The sequence below is a fragment of the Apostichopus japonicus genome, chromosome 8 (assembly GCF_037975245.1).
Source record: "Apostichopus japonicus isolate 1M-3 chromosome 8, ASM3797524v1, whole genome shotgun sequence".
In the NCBI taxonomy this organism is placed as follows: Eukaryota; Metazoa; Echinodermata; class Holothuroidea; order Aspidochirotida; family Stichopodidae; genus Apostichopus; species Apostichopus japonicus.
Genome location: NC_092568.1, coordinates 36,264,043 through 36,284,618, shown reverse-complemented (window position 1 = coordinate 36,284,618; position 20,576 = coordinate 36,264,043). Strand labels below are relative to the sequence as shown.

The window sequence follows — 20,576 nt, the reverse complement described above, 5'->3', positions numbered from 1 at the left end:
ATACAGTAATGAAGAAAGAGCAAGAGATAAAGGTATAGCCCACCCTACCCTTCCTGTCCCCCCACCCCACCCCCCTACCAATGAAATAGAATGGTGAAAATTTCCAAAGCACACAAGTTATACATATACAGAGAATAAATGCTTAAATCATAACTTTATGACTCCAAAAAGCTACATCATGTATGAAATGGCCCACTGAGCTTATTGACAATTTTATTCTGTTAGCTATGATATATTTCCCTGTGAAGTATTTTTCTTTTCATTGCAAAGGATGAAGAATTAGTTTAAGTATATAATAACACTTCAATTTGAGAATTAAATTTCATAACTAATTCGTTTAAGGTTACTAATGTGTTCTGTTTCCCTTCTCAGCGGTTACTTCAACCTTTTAGATGTCTGCGGGCAGCCATTATTCTAGTTAAATTAAAGAATGTACAGCATGTCTATGGGGTTGTGATGTCCATTGTCATCAAACTTGGAAAAGTAAGTTTGAATTTGTCAGTTGTTGTTGACAAAAAATTAACAGTAGTTATCAAAAGATATGTGGTGTTTCTTTTTGGTTCATTCAATGCAGACCTCTATGTTTGTTATCTGCCAAATGTAAAACTTCCATTGTTGTTCATCCATTGCAGACCTCTATTGTTATCTGCCAAATGTAAAATTTTCATTGTTGTTCATCCAATGCAGACCTCTGTTGTTATCTGCCAAATGTAAAACTTTCATTGTTGTTCATCCAATGCAGACCTCTATTGTTATCTGCCAAATGTAAAATTTTCATTGTTGTTCATCCAATGCAGACCTCTGTTGTTATCTGCCAAATGTAAAACTTTCATTGTTGTTCATCCAATGCAGACCTCTATTGTTATCTGCCAAATGTAAAACTTTCATTGTTGTTCATCCAATGCAGACCTCTATTGTTATCTGCCAAATGTAAAATTTTCATTGTTGTTCATCCAATGCAGACCTCTATTGTTGTCTACCAGATGTACATCTCATTTTCATTGTTATCTACCAAATGTAAAATTTTCATTGTTTACAGTCCATTCCACTTAGACCTTTCTTGTTGTATACCAGTTGCACATTTTTCATTGTGTTGTGTACCAATGGAAAGGGTAAATTTGGTCTACCAGATGTAAACATTTTATTGTTGTTCATCCAATGCAGACCTCTATTGTTCTCTACCAGACTGAAAATTTTTATTTTCATCGTTGTCTACCAGATGTAAAACTTTCATTGTTGTCCATTCCAAGAAACTTTTATTGATGTCTACAGTTTCCATTGTTTTCTAGCTGATTTACATTGTCATCTACCAGATTTCAGAGTTTCATTCTTTTATGTTCCTGATGTACTTTCCAAATGTCACTTCTCTTCAAGTTCTCCTTTACAAGTCATTTTCCTTTCTGAATCCTCAGGTATTTCTCATTATTATTGTATTTATTTTGATGTTCTCGGCTGTGGGTGTCAACATCTTTATGAGCTTTTATCACTGCATCGGCCAGAATACAACTCAAACCAACTGTACGGAGAGTCCGAATGAAATCTACACAGGGTACGTTAGCGTCCACTTTAAAGAGTTTTCATTCTGCTCATTTCAATTTTTCAATTTCTTTATTCCAGTATAAATTACAAAATTTATAAATAGGGCACATAATGATGATACATAAAAGATGTAAAATGTACAATCATGAAAGCATGAACAAATAAGAAATAAGATGGAGGATTAGAAGGTTGAATGATTAAAAGTATTATAACAGAGATTCTAAGAACCCATTTTGAATATCAATGGCTGCTCTGTAGATAAATGAGTTCATAAAAAGCATAATTCTAAAAGTTGGCAAGATAGTAGGATTTTGTAGATTGTATTTGTTTGTTCTATTGCACAGAGAGATCAACTCGGAGTGAAGTGGGCGATCTTTAGAACTATGTATATTCTTAGCTAGTCTTATGAATTCATTTTTAGCAGCAGTGTTTACTTAACCAACCAGGCTTTCATAGTCATGATAAAATATATTTGAGCAGTATTTCAAGAAATTTCTAAGGGTGGGGAAGGAGAATGTAGAGAGGTTAGGTGGGCGGCTGGTAGGAATTACTGCCATAGGTAGGTAGAAATTTCAGACCAAGCATTTGTGTTCCTTCCCAGGCATGAAAGATGTGCAGACATATTAATACTTCGATGATTACTTAATCACCGCTCAAATTATTTGATTGTGATATATAAATGGCCTTTGAATCTATTTTTAGTGAATCCTTATCTTAATTTCAAACAAACACTCTTCTCATCATAAGATAAAATGATTGATAAAACCCTCAACCATGAAATATACATATAAGGTTCCTTTAGTTTGGAGTATCGGGGGTTTTGTTGTACGTTGGCTGTTTTCTCTTACAATTAGTCTGAACTCATTTTAAAAAGGTTAAAAACAGATATTTCTAGTATTGTGTCAGTGGTCCCCTTACAATTACAAAGAGTTTTGTCAAATTTGACCTCCTTTTCTAAGGTATTATGGCAGCTTGTGTTTACAGTAATTCTCGTTCAAGATGTCGTAAACAGGTTATATTTTTAAGACACAACAGCAAACACACCGATTGCATTCTTTCCAGTGAGACAACATCATAAATTAGTTGAAAACAGGACACAGGCAACTTAGAAGATGTAATCTATGGAAGGCCATTACACCTGTGCAAACTTACCTTTAGCGTGACTTTTATTACTTGTTTTAAAGGTCTTTTAAGCAGTTTCCTACTCAGCGCTTGCATCGGAGAAGCCCAAAATTTATCCTACGCATTAGTGGTGGTTTGTTGTATTTACAGAGTATTTTATCAGCCACTGGTGATATTAAATCAAATGTCATCTGTTATGAGAAGAGTTATTAAGTGTAAAATTATACTTTAGATTCTGTCAAAATTGTATTCCGCATTTGGGGATTATATTCCAAACCTTTCATACATGTTTATTATTGCCTTGTAAAATGTGAGTTTGAAAATTCTAGTATTAAATATGATGAAACTTTTAAAGGACAGATGCTCATAAGTATTAACTTGATTATGGAACTTCCTTTTTTTTCCTCAACATTTGATACCTTTTTTATTTTGGCATTTTTGCGAATTTGGTTGCAAATCCTGTTACAAATCCTATACTCTGTGTTTGCTTTCCCTGTTGGTCTGTGTAATGGTATCTACAAAGGTAACTGCAGCAAGGTGTTAACTTACAGAACAGTAATTGAGATAATCTTATCAAAGAGATTACAAAACTCATCTCCCAAGCTCCTTGGATACTTTACCAGCGTCTCACTTTGTCTTGTTTGTTTTCTCTCCGTAGGTCCTTTGATAATGTTGCCATTACCTTCCTGCGTCTGTTTGTCCTGTTGTCTACAGAAAATTACCCGGTGAGTTTGATGAGGTTTGCTGTCTCAGAGAAAAATGTTGGTTTTGAAAGAGTTTTTCAGAGACGAGTGTGTCTCTTTTAGGTATAGCACTGTTGTATAGGTTTTTTTCGTCCTTTGGTCCAGCCACAGAAGCCTAGGGACAATCAAGCAATTCTCTCTAACCCCCACGACGTACAGGGAGGATTTTCACTAATATCATACTTATTGCTGAAATCAAGAAAATATTGATTCCCTTTCCCAGAGATGACATTTTCAGACTTGGTCGGTCTGTCTCGACAGCCTCTATAGGCAGAGATAACTGTTAACAGACTACTTCAGCTTTTTGCTGACCCTAAGTTTTACATGGACACATCTCTTCTAATCTATTCTTAAGTTATTTTTCCAATTATTTTCCAATTATTTTTGTTGATTAATTTGTCGATAAACCCCAATGTGCCTAATCCATGACAAATTTCGTCTTCTTTCATTCCTGCAGGAGGTCATGATTCCGGCATATTCTCAGAGTAAAGTGACCTTCATCTACTTTGGTATCTTTCTCTTCGTGGGGGTGTTCTTCTTGACAGCCATTCTCCTGGCTATCGTCGTGGACAGTTACTGGTGAGTACTCCCGCACTGGCAACTCTCATGACAGGGTCGATAAGTGGATGGTCAGATAGCAGCGGTGTAGTCACAATTCCAGGCATGAGCTTTTTTGCGAATTCGCGGAATATCAGTGATTTCTTTTCTACCTAGGGGACAAACACTTTTATCCTAACACACTGTAGCATATGCAAACTGGAGCCTATACCGCAAGTTTTGCAAAGTTCCGTGATTTTTTTTTTACCCCAGGCTCATCCCTGCAATTCTTGAAGAGAGTGGCCCCATAGGAACACAAGCATCATGTTATTACCCTGAATGTTTCACATAGTAAGAACTCTAATAAAGACACAGGCGGTAATATGAATTAATTAGAAAAAAATGTTTTTGTTGAAGACGTTAACAGTATTATAGACTTAAGGATCCCTCCCTGCTCCTACCACCAACCCCTTTATAAAATTTCTATCAAGCTCATCTTACGTATTTTCTGTCATTTCTTTTCCACCATAATGATCCTCTTCCAATTTTTTTCGCAGGGAGTTTGCCAAGAAACATGTCAAAGAGGAAAGGTCAAGAGAGAGGGCAGAGCTGGCCAAAGCATGGAACCTTTTAGATCCACTTGGCAAAGGGAGCCTTCCAATCACAGATGAAAGATTTCTGAAACTCTTCAAAATTCTCAAGCCATCGGTAAATAATTCCGTTCTTCTGTTATGTTTGTAACCATATCGATAGAATTCACTAAGCATGGTAGCTTTTCAATAATTTTGAGTTGAGGTAGGTTTTACACATAAGTGGCATCACACATAGGGCTCCATCACTGAAGAAAACGTGCCAGAAAGAAGCTAAGACACCTGTGAGAAGCAGTGACTTAGTATGAAGCTTCTGTTTTTAGTTGACCGATCTTATGAATAGATTCTTGAGTATTGACCATATTTCATACAGTGTTTTGATTTTGTTTATTTTACACTTTCTACTTGTGTATTACGAGTCATAATTTTTACAGTTTTCAAATGCACTGTCTTTAGTAATCACCTTTACCAACTCTGTTATCTCACTCCCACCCTTGCATCCCTGTGCAAGTCATTCCCATTTGGAAAACTGAGGTCCTTTGTTCTCTATTAATGAAGCCATATTAATATTCATGACCTTCCTATATGGTAATTTCATTGAAACAGAACACTGAAGATATGAATATGCAGCTAATAAACTATTTAGACAGCAACAACAATGGCCAGATTGATTCTCTGGAATGGACCATCAGGCTCAACGAGACTCTCAGCTTTGAATTCGAGGTGGAAGACTTTAGAACTGATGTAAGTATAGAACTAACATTTGTGGATGGAGGAAAATTTAAGAGGCTGGTTGGCAGTGGGATATCAATTGTGAAATATCAAATGTATGTATGTATGTTTTCAGACCCTCCTGCAAGCAGGAACAGGCAAAGAAGCCTCATTGGCTTATCAAAGCTGCAAGCTGACCGAAGTCAGTCTCTTACATTCATATTTAACGTCCATGATTATGAATTGTTAATTGTCAACAACTCTGTAACTGGATGACATACATTAATCTGGGAGTGACTTGAACTGGGGACCTTGTGATTGAAAGGCACCGGCGTTAACCACTGCGCTAACACTCCTAAAAATGTGGGGATATTTGAAGCGGTGTAGTACTGTACATGTGGAGAAAGATTTACCAGATGTGGAATAAGCTGAGAGGTTTTATCAGTTGTTGGTAAATTTTCTAAGAGGTGTGTATCAAATGGCACAGATTCAACCCACATGTCTTAATATCTCTTCCTCAGCAATGCGGTCCAAAGTGGATGAAAGCCGTCGGGAGTTTCGCTCAGAAAATAGTCCGTTCAGATGTCTTCTCTAAGGTCATTTTAATTCTTATCATTTTACATTGGTGAGTTGCTCTTTGTTATATATTTACATAACTGAGTGATAAGAAGTTCATGTACTGATGGGCACTACTTTGTTGACTGAACAGAAGGAATGAGGTTTTATGGGGAACAGTGTCCACACGTGCTACCCCTGATAAGTTTTATACTTAAGTTTCACCTACAATTTTAATGTTTAGATGTCTTGATAATTGTATAATCAAAGACCTTTCTAAATGACATTCCAGTTAATTTTATCCCATGTTTTGTTTTAGTCCTTGCTCTAACAATAAAAGTGAAACTTGCATAGCATTCTTAGCTATCTTTTTACATTTGTGCATGACTTTCTTTCATCAAGTGGCTCTTTACAAAGTAGGCCCACTGACCACAAGCTAATATAAGACAAGTGTTTGAGTATTAAAGAGGTGTCAGTTGTTGTACTGGGTGGATTGCCATTTGACAAAAGTGAATTCTTTAAATCAAGAGATGTATGTTTCCTGGTTGAAAATATTCATCTTGATGACTTGTTTTAAGAAGATGTGCAAAGATACAGATTTGTTCAAATTTGGTGTAATTAAGGAATATATTTGGTGAAAACAACAGCCAGTTTTATAGCGTATCGGCTAATAAGTGCTTTAAGTGGTTCTTGTTTTGGTAACTTCAAACATTATTTATGCAAAGGAAGCAGGTAAAGTTCTTCCTATATTGTTCATTTGTTTTGATAAGCATCCAAAAAATCTATGCTTCCAAAGTATATTTTCTTTTGGATCAATTTGTCTTGTGGCATCTCAGTTTGATGTTTAACTTAGCAACACTGTGATGAAAAATTCTACATTACAAATGACCATTTCTTGAGTTTCGAGGAGGTAATGCAGATGGTTCCTTCATAACACATTGTCTTACATGTACAAATGTCATATCATCTGCCACTTGAATTTGTCTTTTATATTTTGACAGTGCTCTTTTCTGTTTGCTGTGGCATGGTATTCCTGATGCTGTGAGCTTAGGTATCCAGATTGCTAAAACAGTAATCCTGGTAGTATTTATGGTAAGTCTGTTATGATGTGGAAGAAAGACAAGAACCTTTAAGATTGATAGCACTTCACTAATGCATTACTTGATGACAGCAACACTTGATGACAGTAGCACTTGATAACACTGGAGGACAATATTTGATGGATGATAACAACACTTGATGATAGCAACACTTGATGATAGCAACACTTGATGATAGCTACACTTGATAATAGCTACACTTGATGATAGCTACACTTGATGATAGCAACACTTGAGGAAACCACTTGATGATAGTTACACTTGACGACTGCAACACTGGATGGCATTACCACTTGATGTCAGTAGCACTTGATGACAGCAACACTTGAGGAAACCACTTGATGTCAGTAGCACTTGATGTCAGTAGCACTTTGGTGACAACACTAGAGAATAGATACACTTGATGACAGTAAACCCTTGATGACATTAACACTTGATGACAGCAACACTTGATGATAGTAGCAATTGATGACAGTAACCCTTGGTGACATTAACTCTTGGTGACAGTTACACTTGATGACAGCAGCACTTGATGACAGTAATACTTGCAGTCACTAATACTTGAAGTCAATAGTAATTGATGACAATAACACTAAATAAAAGTAACACTAAATAACAGTAACATTACCTAACTGTGTCTTCTCTTCTCATGTTTCTAGGTTGAAATTGTCCTGAGTGTATTTGGGGAATGCTTAAACTTGTTACACATCATTGAGGTGCTAGATATTGTGCTCATACTGGTTGCCATGGCAGCAAACATTGCCTGGTATTTATGCCCAGATGAGTTTAGAGGGGTATGTAATGTCATCTCTGGCCTGGCTGTAGCTTTCAGAGTTGGTTTCAATTCCCTCCAGGTGAGTGTTCATTCAATTTTGCTTTCTCTATTTATTTTGGTTTGAGGAAAGAGTGTGCCAGAGTGGTTGGGGTGGTGGGGATGGGCATTGTTATCACAGTTCAATGATAGCTGGATAACAAGTTCCGTTTCTAATGTATTTTCCACATATTATTGTGAGACACCTCCCTCATGAAACACTTCTATGGATTCAACCCTCCAATAGTAGGAACTTTTGAAGTGTCAATGCAATCTTTTGTGATTGATAAAATTTATAAAATGTTTGCGCTTGTTAGCAAATTCAAACCCGGGTAACCGAATGTATATATTGTATGGAAAACCATCTATATATGTGTGTCTGATGTATAATATATTTGCAGGTGCAACGGTTAAAGTGTCAAACTAGTAGACTATTCTTAAAAGCTTTTTAATATCAAAATCAAGTGACTGACTGTATTTATTCATCTCATTTCTTTTTGTATAATTAGCTTTCATTTTACAAGGAGCCAATGTTAACTTTAATTGCATGATGTTTAATAGTTACTGTTATTTTTTTCCCTTCTCTACAGACCAAGAAAACGGTCATCATGTTTTTCACGAAGATATTTCCCGTGATGTCTGACCTTATTATTCTTATTCTTATCATCGGGTATGTCTACCTTTAGTCTGTTTATTATACTCAGGGGTGTGATAGTTTGTCCGACCAAATTGCATTTGCTTTTAGCATGTTCTCAAGTTACGCAATTATGAATCATGGCATTGTTGTCAGAGACAAAGAAAGTGTAATTTCTTTCTTTGCAAAACATATAATAAAAAATTGCATTTAATTATTAGTTGTGGAGTAAAACTCTTGGAATTGCTATATGTATAATAAACGTATAACAACCTCTTGATACATTTCACCCTTCTGATAAAGTTAATGACAAGTAAGCCTCATCATCATTACATGCATTTTCATTTATTGTTGATATTTTTCTGGAAATGTTGCAAATCAGAGAATTAAAGGGGGCAAAACCCAACTTCACCTTTATGCATATGTTGACAAAGTATCAAAGGAACTCCTTTTGCCATTGTTCTTGTGTTAATTAATTAGTCGCTATTATTATTTTATTCTCTCCTAATTAATTATTCGCTATTATTATTGTATTCTCTGCTAATTAATTAGTCGCTATTATTATTTTATTCTCTCCTAATTAATTAGTCGCTATTATTATTTTATTCTCTCCTAATTAATTAGTCGCTATTATTATTTTATTCTCTCCTAATTAATTAGTCGCTATTATTATTTTATTCTCTCCTAATTAATTAGTCGCTGTTATTATTTTATTCTCCTACTTAATTAGTAGCTATTATTATTTTATTCTCTCCTAATTAATTAGTCGCTGTTATTATTTTATTCTCCTACTTAATTAGTCGCTATTATTATTTTATTCTCTCCTAATTAATTAGTCGCTATTATTATTTTATTCTCTCCTAATTAATTAGTCGCTATTACTATTTTATTCTCGTAATAAATTAGTCGCTATAATTATTTTATTTTCTCCTAATTAGTCGCTGTTATTATTTTATTCTCTCCTAATTAATTAGTTGCTGTTATTATTTTATTCTCCTAATTAATTAGTCGCTGTTATTATTTTATTCTCTCCTAATTAATTAGTCGCTATTCTTATTTTATTCCCTCCTCATCTTTGATATTTGTTAAATCTTTTACCAGGTATTTTTATGCTGTGTTGGGTTGGGAGTCGTTCTCGCACATAAAACCAAACCTAAGCTATGAGGCTGACCATTATAACTACGAGTGTGGCTTAGGGTTTGATACATTTGCGTAAGTATTCTGCTTAAAACGTGGAGATGTGTGAAGCAAGGTCGGAGCCCGCGAATTGAATTTACTCCCAGACTGATGCTTGAAAGAAAACAGATTTATTGGTTCTTTCAGAAGATACACAGATATTCTATTTGATCTGTGATTTACCCAGAATGCAATACTATATTGAAAATCCACAGCAGTTAGCTGTGTATTGCGGTTATGCCAGTAGTTGGCAATAGGTTTACTCTACTCTAACATTGGTAAAAAATGTGATTATAAAATTACCAACCTTTAGATACCAACCATGTTTTTTGCAAAGGAATGTTTATTAGTTATAACAACTGGCTACATAGTACATTCAGAATTTATTTATAATTAACAATTAAAATATTTAGAAGATATTCATTATTACTTTCTTATATGAAGCCCAGAAGTATGCTACTACTATGCTACTACTGTTCAGGGAAAGCTTTGAAACTAGGCATACTTATCAAATCAAATTGGTTCATTCCTGGTATTGTGGTGATTGGGAAGTGTTCAAAGTATAAATTGATGATCTGTAAGAAATATTAGTGAAGAATGCTAACCATTTGTTCATTTCTATGACGTTCATCCAAATAACTGTACTTACCTTATTCTTTCAGGTGTTCTCTTCTCATTGTATTCCAAATTGTTACGACGAGCAACTGGCACGAAATTATGAATTCGGTGAGTGATTTCTCAGCACTGTGACTCCTCATGAAAGTCTCATTTTTTTAATTATTCATGTATTGATCAAAATTGAAATAAAATAAATACAAATACTGTATTCTTATTTTGAATTTGAATTTGTAAGGTTTCATCCCAGTTGTTAATGTATTATTTTTGTGCAAAGTGAGAATTGTTGCTCGTAAATGAAATTACTGCATATGTTAATTACATTACATTAATTTGATGTTAAAGCATGGATTTGAATGAATATTAAATATGACTTTTATTTTTCATCTCTTTCTGTTAGGCTATGTTATCAACCAGTTCTTGGTCATGTATCTACTTTGTGACTTGTTTTCTGGTCATCAACATGGTGGTAATGAAGTAAGTAACTTTTGATATTTTTAACTTTAGCTAAAAACCTTTAAGGGAGGTGGGGGGGGGGACATCACTTATGCCACAGATATGTAATGTTCAGTCCAACAAAGCTAAGCTTGTACATTTTTATGACCATTCTTCATTTGCACATTAACCCCCTACCTCTCTACGTAGACCTGTTGATGGTACACACATGTCAAACTTGATACGTTTTATATGTAATGTACAAAAAAAGGCTGTACAACTGTGCGTAGTGCAGAATTGCCAGGCACTAAAGTTCATAAATATTACATGTGAAGCAGACAGATCAAAGGAGTATTGTAATTACTTATATAATTCCCAAACATTTAAGTCAATTATACAGTTTGCGAAGATTTTGAAATCAGAACATGTAATTCTAATCTGTTCTCTGTACCACCTTGCAGTCTATTTGTGGCCATTGCCATCGAAGCATTCAATAAACTTGGGAAAGAAAAGGAACTCGAGACTGGGAATACAGAAACAGAAAACCAAGAACAACCAGAAGAGGTATGCTAGGTGTTTTTTTGTCTGGAAGTAAAAAATACATCCTTTTTAAGTTTAAGTTTTTTCTTAAAAACCAGAGGGAAAGTTGTCTCTGAGCCTCTCCTAAGGAATTATGCTAAAAATACCTTTTGGTTCAAGTTCTTTGTGATAGCTGTAAAACGTCAAAAATGAAATATTTCTGAATTTCTTTCGCAGACCACCATTGCCGATTCTGCAAAACATTTCTTAAACAATCTCTTCGAGAGCTCAAAGGTAAGTGTGGGCTGAGGAGTGATTTGCAGTACAAACAGTATTACATCTGTTCTTTCCACTTCAACGTAAAATCTCCTTCACTCAGTGCGATCATTGTTCGTGGCTTACTCTGGTGTCCTATAAGGCCATGTTAAGGTTGTGTTGAGGTGTTAGGCTTGTATTATGGTTGTTTTAAGGTGGTGAGGTTGTGTTAAGGTGTTAGGCATGTATTATGGTGTTATGGTTGTGTTAAGGCATTGAGGTTGTGTTGAGGTGTTATGCTTGTATTGTGGTGTTATGGTTGTGTTAAGTTGGCTAGGTTGTGTTAAGGTGTTGTGGTTGTGTTAAGGTGTTATGGTTGGTGTTACGGTTGTGTTAAAGTTGTGTTACGCTTGTGTAACTTGGGTACTAAAGCTATCTTGGTGAAATATTTTATTTTTACTTTGAATATTTTTTTCAAGGCTGAACAGAGCAAAGAGAGAATACAGCGAGCTGGAGGGAGTCCCAGGATGAGACGACCAAGCAGAGTGGTGAGCCAAACATTCTTCCTTTGATTTTCTGTGAATTTATCTTCTTGCTCTTACTATCGATACTTTGTGACTATCTTCTCTAACAATTCTATCAGTTCTTGTTGACTTCTAAGGTGTCCAGGATGTGGCTAACAAATTCTACAACTCACATCTTCTGTGTTTTGCCTTCTTCTCTTTATAAGAAAGTTTCATTCTGTTGATACTTTTATTGCATCAGATATTAGAAGCTATTGGTACATCAAAGGATGAAGGTATGGGTGTGGGGGGGCAGGGAGGGGTGAGGGGAATGTCAGATGTTGAGTGTGATGTATCATGTACTATTCAAGTGCAAGTAAATCATGTTCACCAACAAAATTGGAAATTCTCAAACAAAAACAAACAACTTCTCATGTGTAAAATGTAATTCTTAATAAGGTGGTGAGCATGGCTTGGGATGAGGGGAGGGGTGGAAAGGGAGGAATTAAGATACGCTGTTTTCCTATTGACTGCTGTCCCTTTAGACAAAACCAAAATTTCTTGATTTGCTTTCCTGATGATCTTCGAATCTTAACAACAAACTTGCTTCATATGTCGTTACAAAATTAAGAGTTTTTCAGTGTTTTCAATGATGCAAAATTCTCAACTGTTTCACTCATCTCTTTAACCCTTGTTACTATAAAACTCACTTTCTTGGTTAATTGATTAACATTCTTTTCACTGCAGTTTGCTATTCTTTTTTCACTGTTGCACCTTGGGTAATAACCTGTTTACTTTACAGAGCATGACTATGCAACACGTTCCTCTTCCTGGTCTTGTCTTCGAGGATCTTCCTCCTCACCGTCTCGCACCAATTTCTGCTCATCCGCATTCTGTAAGTCAACGCCAGAATGTCTTTTCTTAGTTTTGTCTTGTGTTAATCCGGTGCCTCTCCTTCTTAAGCACAGGTTAAGGGTGTCAATAAGAGTGTAGGTAACACAACTTGCATCCCTTTGAATGGAAAATGAATATCCATGTGTACATTGTCGCAAAATTGTTAAACATTGGAAATCACCCTCGAGACAAAAATGTTATCTTTCGACTAAAAGAAACATTTCTTTGACTTGAATTCTCTTTCTTTGGGATTTCCTCAAGTATGACAAAAAATTGTACTATTGCACATCCAGGTTTTTTTTCATTGTCATGTGTATCTTTTTATAATAAAATATAGACACATATTAATAGAGAAATAAACTTGGTCCCTAAATCAGAGTTTACCCAGCAAGACTAATCAAATGGCCAGTTTGCTCCATCTTCCAAGTGTTTATATTAGTAATGTAATATAATTTTTAGAAATTATGTCCATATGTACTCCAATAATTTTTTTATTTAAATAAGAAGATTGCAAACAGATTACTTGTAGTTTGAAAAGAAAAGCACATCCAGAAATTAATCTGATAGTAGAGAATATCATTCTCTGTGGCACCTTTAATTCGTGTGCGGCATTTTGGCTGAGACCATGTTCAGTATCCGTTCTTTCGCAAGAGAACCCATCTTCTTTGCCAGATAAACCAGCCTTCTGGTCAGAGTTTTCTTTGGGTAATTTTTCTTGTGAAATACCTTTGTCAGCAAAAAAATGAAAGTTAGTGGTCAACGATTTATATCACTGATTTAATTCCTTCTGAGTCTGCTACTGTATGAGATTCCTGTTTCTGATATTCTGATCTCCTTTTTGTTGTCTTTATACTTTTGAAATGTTAACACACAACTAAACTAATATTTAAGAACATTTTTTCTTATCTTCTTTGTAATAGTAATGAAGTAGCATCTTGACTTTTCAAAATATTTGAGTGTTTTTAGACAGGAATGGGATATATATCTCTATATTTATATCTATAAGCCATCCATAATTTACATTGCAATGTGAAATTTATCATAATATAAAGCTCGTCAATAGCATCTTTATTGTCTTCGGCTATATGAGTAGTTTGTTCCACCTAACTATATGCTAAGGTTGAAAAATCAAGGATTTATGGCATATTAATCCTAAAGCTTAACTGGTAGCAGCCCATGGGAAATTAATATTATTATTATTTCTTTTGGCCATCAACTCTTAGCAATAATGTTTCTGTTATAACTGAATTAATAAAAAATAAGTATGATTCAACTTATGCATATTCATTAGTTGCAGAAACAGGAACAGGTCGACGTAGAGGATGAGCCGGAGGAGGATGAAGACCTGAGTCACCTGACGCCTCAGGAGAGGAAGAAGAAGATGATGAAGAAGAAACTGGAAAGAAAGAGGAGGAAGAAGAAAGCTCTGCAGACCATCGTAGTAACTACGGCGTTCAGGGCCTCCAAAGACCAGGAAATATCACTCAACGTTGGAGAACAGGTGGAAATTTTACAGAAGGTAAAACCAGAAGAAACACACTGATGTGGCTGAAAATTATGCGTATTGCTCCTTTATATCTATTTAAAGTTTCATTTGATGTGAACGGAACGATAAATTTCCATATGGTTAGGAAGAATTGGTAAGGAAGAATTTGGTTAGAAAATGTGTTTTGGGAGTTTCATTCGTCTGGACAAGGGTTCTAGATATAATGTGAACTTTTTGAGGAAGATAATTTTGCGGTAAATTATCATCACATCGGCTAGTCTGATTAAAATATCAGTATCGTAAAGTTAGGGTCTCTGATGTCTAGGAAACATGTCTTACTTTTGAAAAACATGTCAAAATATTAATAAATAACATCAGTAGTGGCTTGGTGTAAGTCTTGAATAACTAAGGATTTTGGCATGAAATTTGAGTGTCATATTCATTGGATTTGGAATAACTGGAATTTATTTAAAGGGAGTTTGAAGTACTGCTTGCTCTTGGGCAAAATGACAGGGCCTGCATTATATTGAAGCTGATTACACAAGGGGTGCAATATTTCCAGCTTAGAAGAGCAAAGGGGTAATGGAGGGGGGAGAGGAGTTGGGGCTGGTTTGGAAATGGGCAATATTCAGTTTTGCATTAATCATAATACAAATATGACAATAATATTTAAAGACATCTGTATATAGTTTGTGTGGCTACAAAGTATTGTTTTTTATGAAGGATTTATAGATAAAAGAGAGCGTGGTGGCCAATTGGCTAAGGCATCGGACTCGTGATCCAAGGATTGCTGGTTCGATTCCTGCCTAGTTCATTACGTTGTGTCCTTGGGCAAGATGCTTTATCTCACTTGCCTCTCTCCACCCAGGGGTTAAATGGATACCTGTGAGGTAATTTGTCATCGGGCACAGTATATAACTGCTGCCGACTGGAGGAATTGTCTCTGGGACAGGTTATCATTGACCAGGGGTAATATAACGTCTGTAAAGCGCTTTTAGACCTATCGCTGGTATAAAGCGCTATAAAAAAAAGCAAATATTATTATTAAAAGTTACTCAATATCTTCTCCTTCCTCTCTTCATCACAGCAAGAGGAATGGTGGGAAGGTCAGATTGCCGGAAGGCGAGGGTGGTTCCCCTCATCTCATGTGAAAGAGGTTAAGAAGAGCACACAGCCGGTCAAAACCAGACACATGTCTTTAGACAGGGAGGGGAGACCGGCCTGGGAGAACTCTCAAACCGGGTCGGATCGATCACAGAGTGTCGTGGTGAGTCAGGTGAAATGCCAAACAGTTTTCTTTATTTTTGTAGAGTTACTTACGTTGCTTCTGTAGAACGTTATCTGCAGGTTGTCCTGTGATTCTTGTTTTACTATTTTGTTTTTTATACTGTTTGGTGTTGCTTTTGTAAATCGGGATTTCAAAATGGATTGGATTTTGCTGTGAGAGGTTTGTGCATATTGACCTTTGTTATAATGTAAGTCAACAATTTAGGGTTGTTTTGTTGTTCTACCCACTCATGCACCAACTGATTACCAGATGAAAATATGTATGCATTCTTAACAGTATTCACTTTTTATTAATAATGTTGCTTTAATGTATGTTTCAGTCTTATATTTGTACTACCGTTGTCCTATATTTTGCTTTTTCATATCTACATTTGTCATACGATTTTCATAATGTTGCGCTGGATAGATTGTATAGATCTGCATTTTTGAGCATGATAGAATAGTTCAGGCCTGGTTGGGTGCATGTTCATAGATTTGGGTCGTAGAATAACACTTGAGCAGTAATTCAGAGGTAGGATTTACAGATGTGTATTCGGTTGATATTTCATCACTAAAAGCCTTCTACAGCTTTATGGATGGTCTTTTAGATTTGGACACTTTATATAAAGAAGCAAAATAAGTCTGTTTTATTATATAAGGCAATTCATGGAATACATTTTCCGCATTTTCAAACCATTGCAGCAAAAGCCGACCTATGATAAGACTCCATCAACGGATACCCTCAACACCTCTTTGGGCTCGACAGGAGGGCGCTCTTCTAAGCCCAAGTTAAAGTTACGCAGCAGCGGTAACTGGAGGAAAGAAATTCTTGGTGACATCACAGTCATCAACCCACAAGAGGTAACATCTCTGCTAATTGTTCTACCTTTATGTTGACTACTTATGATATCATGACTTATAAATATGGTTACCTTCAGTAAGGTAACTTTTAGTACAATGACCTATGTATTGCTACCTTCAACACTGTTACACTGTTAATAATGTTATAATGTTAATACTGTTAATAATGATAACGCTGTAACACTGGTAATGCTGTTACAATGTCAACACTGTTAATGCTGTTACAATATTAACACTGTTAATACAGTTACACTGTTAATGTTGTTACATTGTTGATACTGTTCATAATGTTAACACTGTTAATACTATAACAATATTAACACTCTTAATACTGTTACACTGTTAATACTGTTACAATGTTAATGCTGTTAGTAATGTTAACACTGTTAATACTGTTACAATATTACCACTGTTAATACTGTTACCCTGTTAATACTGTTACACTGCTAATACTTTTAATAATGTTAACACTGTTACACTGTTAATACTGTGACCAGTGTTAATACTATGACACTGTTAATATTGTTAACACTGTTACACTGTTAATACTGTTACTCTGTTTCACTGTTACACTATTAATACTTTTACAATGTGAACACTGTTAATACTGTTACACTGTTCATCTTTATATCTTAAAGTTTAGAACTGTCTTCAACAAAGTTGTTCTCTCACACCAGTTAAATATTGCTGTCTCTTTCTCTCTTTGCGATGTATTTCTTTCTTTGGTCATAGCATTGAATTATAAAGGTACTTTCTATACTAAAAGATTGTACCATTTTCTCAGTATGAGTTAAAAGAGGTCAGTAACAGTGAGTCAGTCATTCATAAAATGTAACTAAGTATGCACTAACCAGACGTGATTTTTCATTTCTTTTGTCTAGCTGAAAGAACTCAATAAGATCCTGAAGGCGCAACATTCCATCAGCAGTACCAGTAAACTTAAATCAGTGAGCAGTCTTTATTAGTTTCACTAAATCAATTGATAGACTATGTATGTAAGTAAGAGGTTAAACAGAAACTGAATGATCCAATTAAAAACAACTTTTGAAAGAGCAGACAGCTATTGCCTGGTTGTTAGGACCTAGAATGTGATTGGAACTAGTGACATCAAGAGTGCAAGGTCTCTGATACCACCGGTTGAGCTGTTAACCCCCCCACCCCCACCCCCAACTGTTATATCCAGACAAAAGGTTAATTTCCTGGGATGGTTTGAGTAACCGACTTATGAGATTATCAGTTAAATAAGATTATCAGTATTATCCAACATAGAAGATTAGTGACATCTAATGTATGGGATTAGTAGTTTCCAATTGTTGACGTAAATGGTACCCATCAGGAGCAATAGAGGTGGCTGAGGAGGGGGGTGCTTGGGAAACATGGATCATATAACCCCCAGTTTTGTGAAAACCTCAAATGTGTCATTATGCATATATTAGAAGCATCCCCTTGTTTTAAAAACACATTCAAATAACTTGAATTTCTGGTACAGTATACACAGAGGATCCAGTTTGTGGGGACGTTTTGAGGTGATCCTCAAATCAAAGTCATGTCCCACCCGCCCTCTAAGTTTGTACCCCCCCCCCCTCCTCAATCGAACTCTCTACAGCTCCCCTGGTATTTAATGTATGAGAATCATTGTTTCGAACATTAGATAAGTGATTATTAAGATTACTGTTTCATTAATGTAAATAGTTACATACCATTCTTTAACACATTAATTGTATTTGTTAATGTTTTCTGTTCTCTTACATTACAGAGTGGAAGTCTAAGAAAATCAGCTTCAATGTAAGTACATCTCCTTAAGACTAATCATACATTTATATATATGTCTTTGTATTACAGAAACCTTCACAAATGTAACCAATAGTTAAGATGTATTTTTCAAATGTATCCTTTTTTTGTTATGTTAATTCATCAACCAAGAAACTAAGTGATTTTCACTTCATTGATACCTTCTTAGCTGTATTTCCATTTCTTTGGGACGAATGTGTTCCACAAGTTGAGAGCTCGGGAATTACTTCAGGGCAGGCACTCTAGTGGAGGAAGTTAACTCTGGTATTATAGTCAGTATTTGTCATAAAAGTTTGATTTATGAATAGAAAAACGAATCCTCTGGAAAAACAACTGTCAAATTGTGATTGAGGTCAAGCGGGGCTTTGATCTCAGGATTGTTAGATTTTAGTTTCCGTCAATCACGAATATTGTAATGTAACACCTTTCTCACATTGATGATCACAACTTACTGTGATTCATCAGGATGGAAGAGACTGTCAGCCATTACTTTGATTGGTTGTCAGTGGTAATTAGCATATTCATTAATATTTCAGAGATAGTTTTTGTTATATCGTGTTATTTATTTGTCTACATTTGAATCTGTAGATCTGAGAGCATAGAAGAGGAACCTGAACCAGAGGTTTCACTCCCGGTCCCACCCAAGACCCAGTCATCCCCTAGACCAAAGATGCTACCACCCAAGGTACTAGAAATAAAAGAAGCGAGGGGGGAAAATACTCAGTTCGGAAACATTTTTCTCATTATGTAAATAGTTCCTTTGCAACATTGAGCTGACATAACAATGTAGTAATCAAAATTGTAAGTAATGTAAAAATTGTAATTGTATTAATGATTTATACAAGTGTGTACCATATGTTATGATACTTTTGAATAAATGAGATGGAAAAAAAAAAAAAAAAAAAAAAAAGGTACTAGAAATAAAGAACAGGCAAAAAACTTGAAAAAAGGGAATTAATGCATGTAGGTTTGGTGATGTTACCGAGTGGGCTGGGGAGGGGTTGGGATGGAATATCCCATTTAGGTACTGAAAATAAAGAATAGACAAAAACTTGAAAAAAAATTAATACATGTAAATTTGGTGATGTTACTGAGTGTGCTGGGGAGAGGTTTGGATGGGATGGAATAATCCATTTAGGTACTAGAAATAAAAAACAGGCAAAAAATTGAATAAAAAAGAAATGAATGCATGTAGGCTTGGTGATGTTACTGAGTGTGCTGGGGAGAGGTTTGGATAAGATGGAATAATCCATTTAGGTACTAGAAATAAAAAACAGGCAAAAAATTGAATAAAAAGAAATGAATGCATGTAGGCTTGGTGATGTTACTGAGTGTGCTGGGGAGAGGTTTGGATAAGATGGAATAATCCATTTAGGTACTAGAAATAAAAAACAGGCAAAAAATTGAATAAAAAAGAAATGAATGCATGTAGGCTTGGTGATGTTACTGAGTGGGCTGGGAGAGGTTGGGATGAGATGGAATAACCTATTTATGTGCTGAAAGTAAACAACAAGCACATCATAAAATACAGTGAATGCATATCTCTTAATGTTGTTGTCCTATGAGTGTATGCCACTAATGGCTGTAACAACTAATTGGATTGATTGATTTATAGATTAGCTTTGATCGTGCACCGACTCTGCCTCTACTTGAGGAAGAAGAAGAGGAAGAAGAAGAGGCCAAGCAACCTCCTGCAGGTATCTATAGAAATATGTTATAATTATTAATTATATTATATTATATTATTTATATTCATTCATTCAATGATGCATTACCCATCTCCTTTTTATGGAAAGTATTTTGTATTTTAAGTTCGATGATATACAGAGTTGTAAGGTTCATGACAGCTTTGTATTGGGTTTTTTTTGTTAGTGGAAATTCGTGTTTGGGTAATTAGTCACCAGAATGTCTGGCATGTTGATGAAATGGTTTGTCAAAAACAATAAAATTGTTACAAATTTTGAAAGTGTGGTTAGCAGTTGTTATTAATCCCTGACTGACCTAAGATTATATGCCTTCCTTTCCATTTTTAAGGGGTTATTCTTAAGAATGTATTAAAGTATTCGCAAATCATAGACAGGGATCCTTTAGGGAACTGATAAACAAAGTGTTTGCAGAAGCAAAGGACTTTTTGACCAGAACAGGATTGGACAATGCTGCAACAGCAATGCAACTCCTGTTTTCCATTCAATAGATTGCTTTTTGTGCCATGTACCTGGGGATCACAATCCCAGTTTCATTTTATTATGAGCCAGGATGTGGCAAAATAAATCAGTTGTTTGTATTTGTTTGTATTAAGAACATCATAAAGATAACAAAAACTGACTAGTAAGCAGTTACAACTTGATTAAGTGAGAGTAAAGAAACAGTTACTATCAAAGAGTTAGTTTTATTAAATTGCTTTTTTTTTAATTTATGAAACTCTTTCACCAC

General features: G+C 35.2%; 2 protein-coding genes across 4 annotated transcripts in view; one reads left to right on the top strand and one right to left on the bottom strand.

The window, feature by feature from the left end:
• LOC139971884 (ubiquitin-ribosomal protein eS31 fusion protein) overlaps nt 1-20,576 on the bottom strand; it is a 205,163-nt gene that overhangs the window by 97,212 nt on the left and 87,375 nt on the right. The window lies entirely within an intron of this gene.
• The window catches only part of LOC139971858 (uncharacterized), a 39,810-nt gene that overhangs the window by 14,831 nt on the left and 4,403 nt on the right, over nt 1-20,576 (top strand). For 2 of the 3 annotated variants that reach the window (XM_071978632.1, XM_071978631.1), the window contains exons 7-30: nt 373-483; nt 1,413-1,549; nt 3,320-3,386; nt 3,862-3,983; nt 4,499-4,649; nt 5,138-5,275; nt 5,764-5,867; nt 6,799-6,889; nt 7,557-7,751; nt 8,299-8,378; nt 9,444-9,554; nt 10,181-10,244; nt 10,534-10,610; nt 11,030-11,132; nt 11,325-11,381; nt 11,822-11,890; nt 12,648-12,740; nt 14,031-14,258; nt 15,313-15,492; nt 16,194-16,352; nt 17,234-17,299; nt 18,109-18,137; nt 18,732-18,828; nt 19,759-19,840. In XM_071978632.1, the coding sequence (XP_071834733.1) occupies nt 373-483; nt 1,413-1,549; nt 3,320-3,386; nt 3,862-3,983; nt 4,499-4,649; nt 5,138-5,275; nt 5,764-5,867; nt 6,799-6,889; nt 7,557-7,751; nt 8,299-8,378; nt 9,444-9,554; nt 10,181-10,244; nt 10,534-10,610; nt 11,030-11,132; nt 11,325-11,381; nt 11,822-11,890; nt 12,648-12,740; nt 14,031-14,258; nt 15,313-15,492; nt 16,194-16,352; nt 17,234-17,299; nt 18,109-18,137; nt 18,732-18,828; nt 19,759-19,840 (2,611 nt within the window). The remainder of the gene's footprint in view (nt 1-372; nt 484-1,412; nt 1,550-3,319; nt 3,387-3,861; nt 3,984-4,498; nt 4,650-5,137; nt 5,276-5,763; nt 5,868-6,798; nt 6,890-7,556; nt 7,752-8,298; nt 8,379-9,443; nt 9,555-10,180; nt 10,245-10,533; nt 10,611-11,029; nt 11,133-11,324; nt 11,382-11,821; nt 11,891-12,647; nt 12,741-14,030; nt 14,259-15,312; nt 15,493-16,193; nt 16,353-17,233; nt 17,300-18,108; nt 18,138-18,731; nt 18,829-19,758; nt 19,841-20,576) is intronic. The other variant, XM_071978633.1, reaches the window with a different exon arrangement.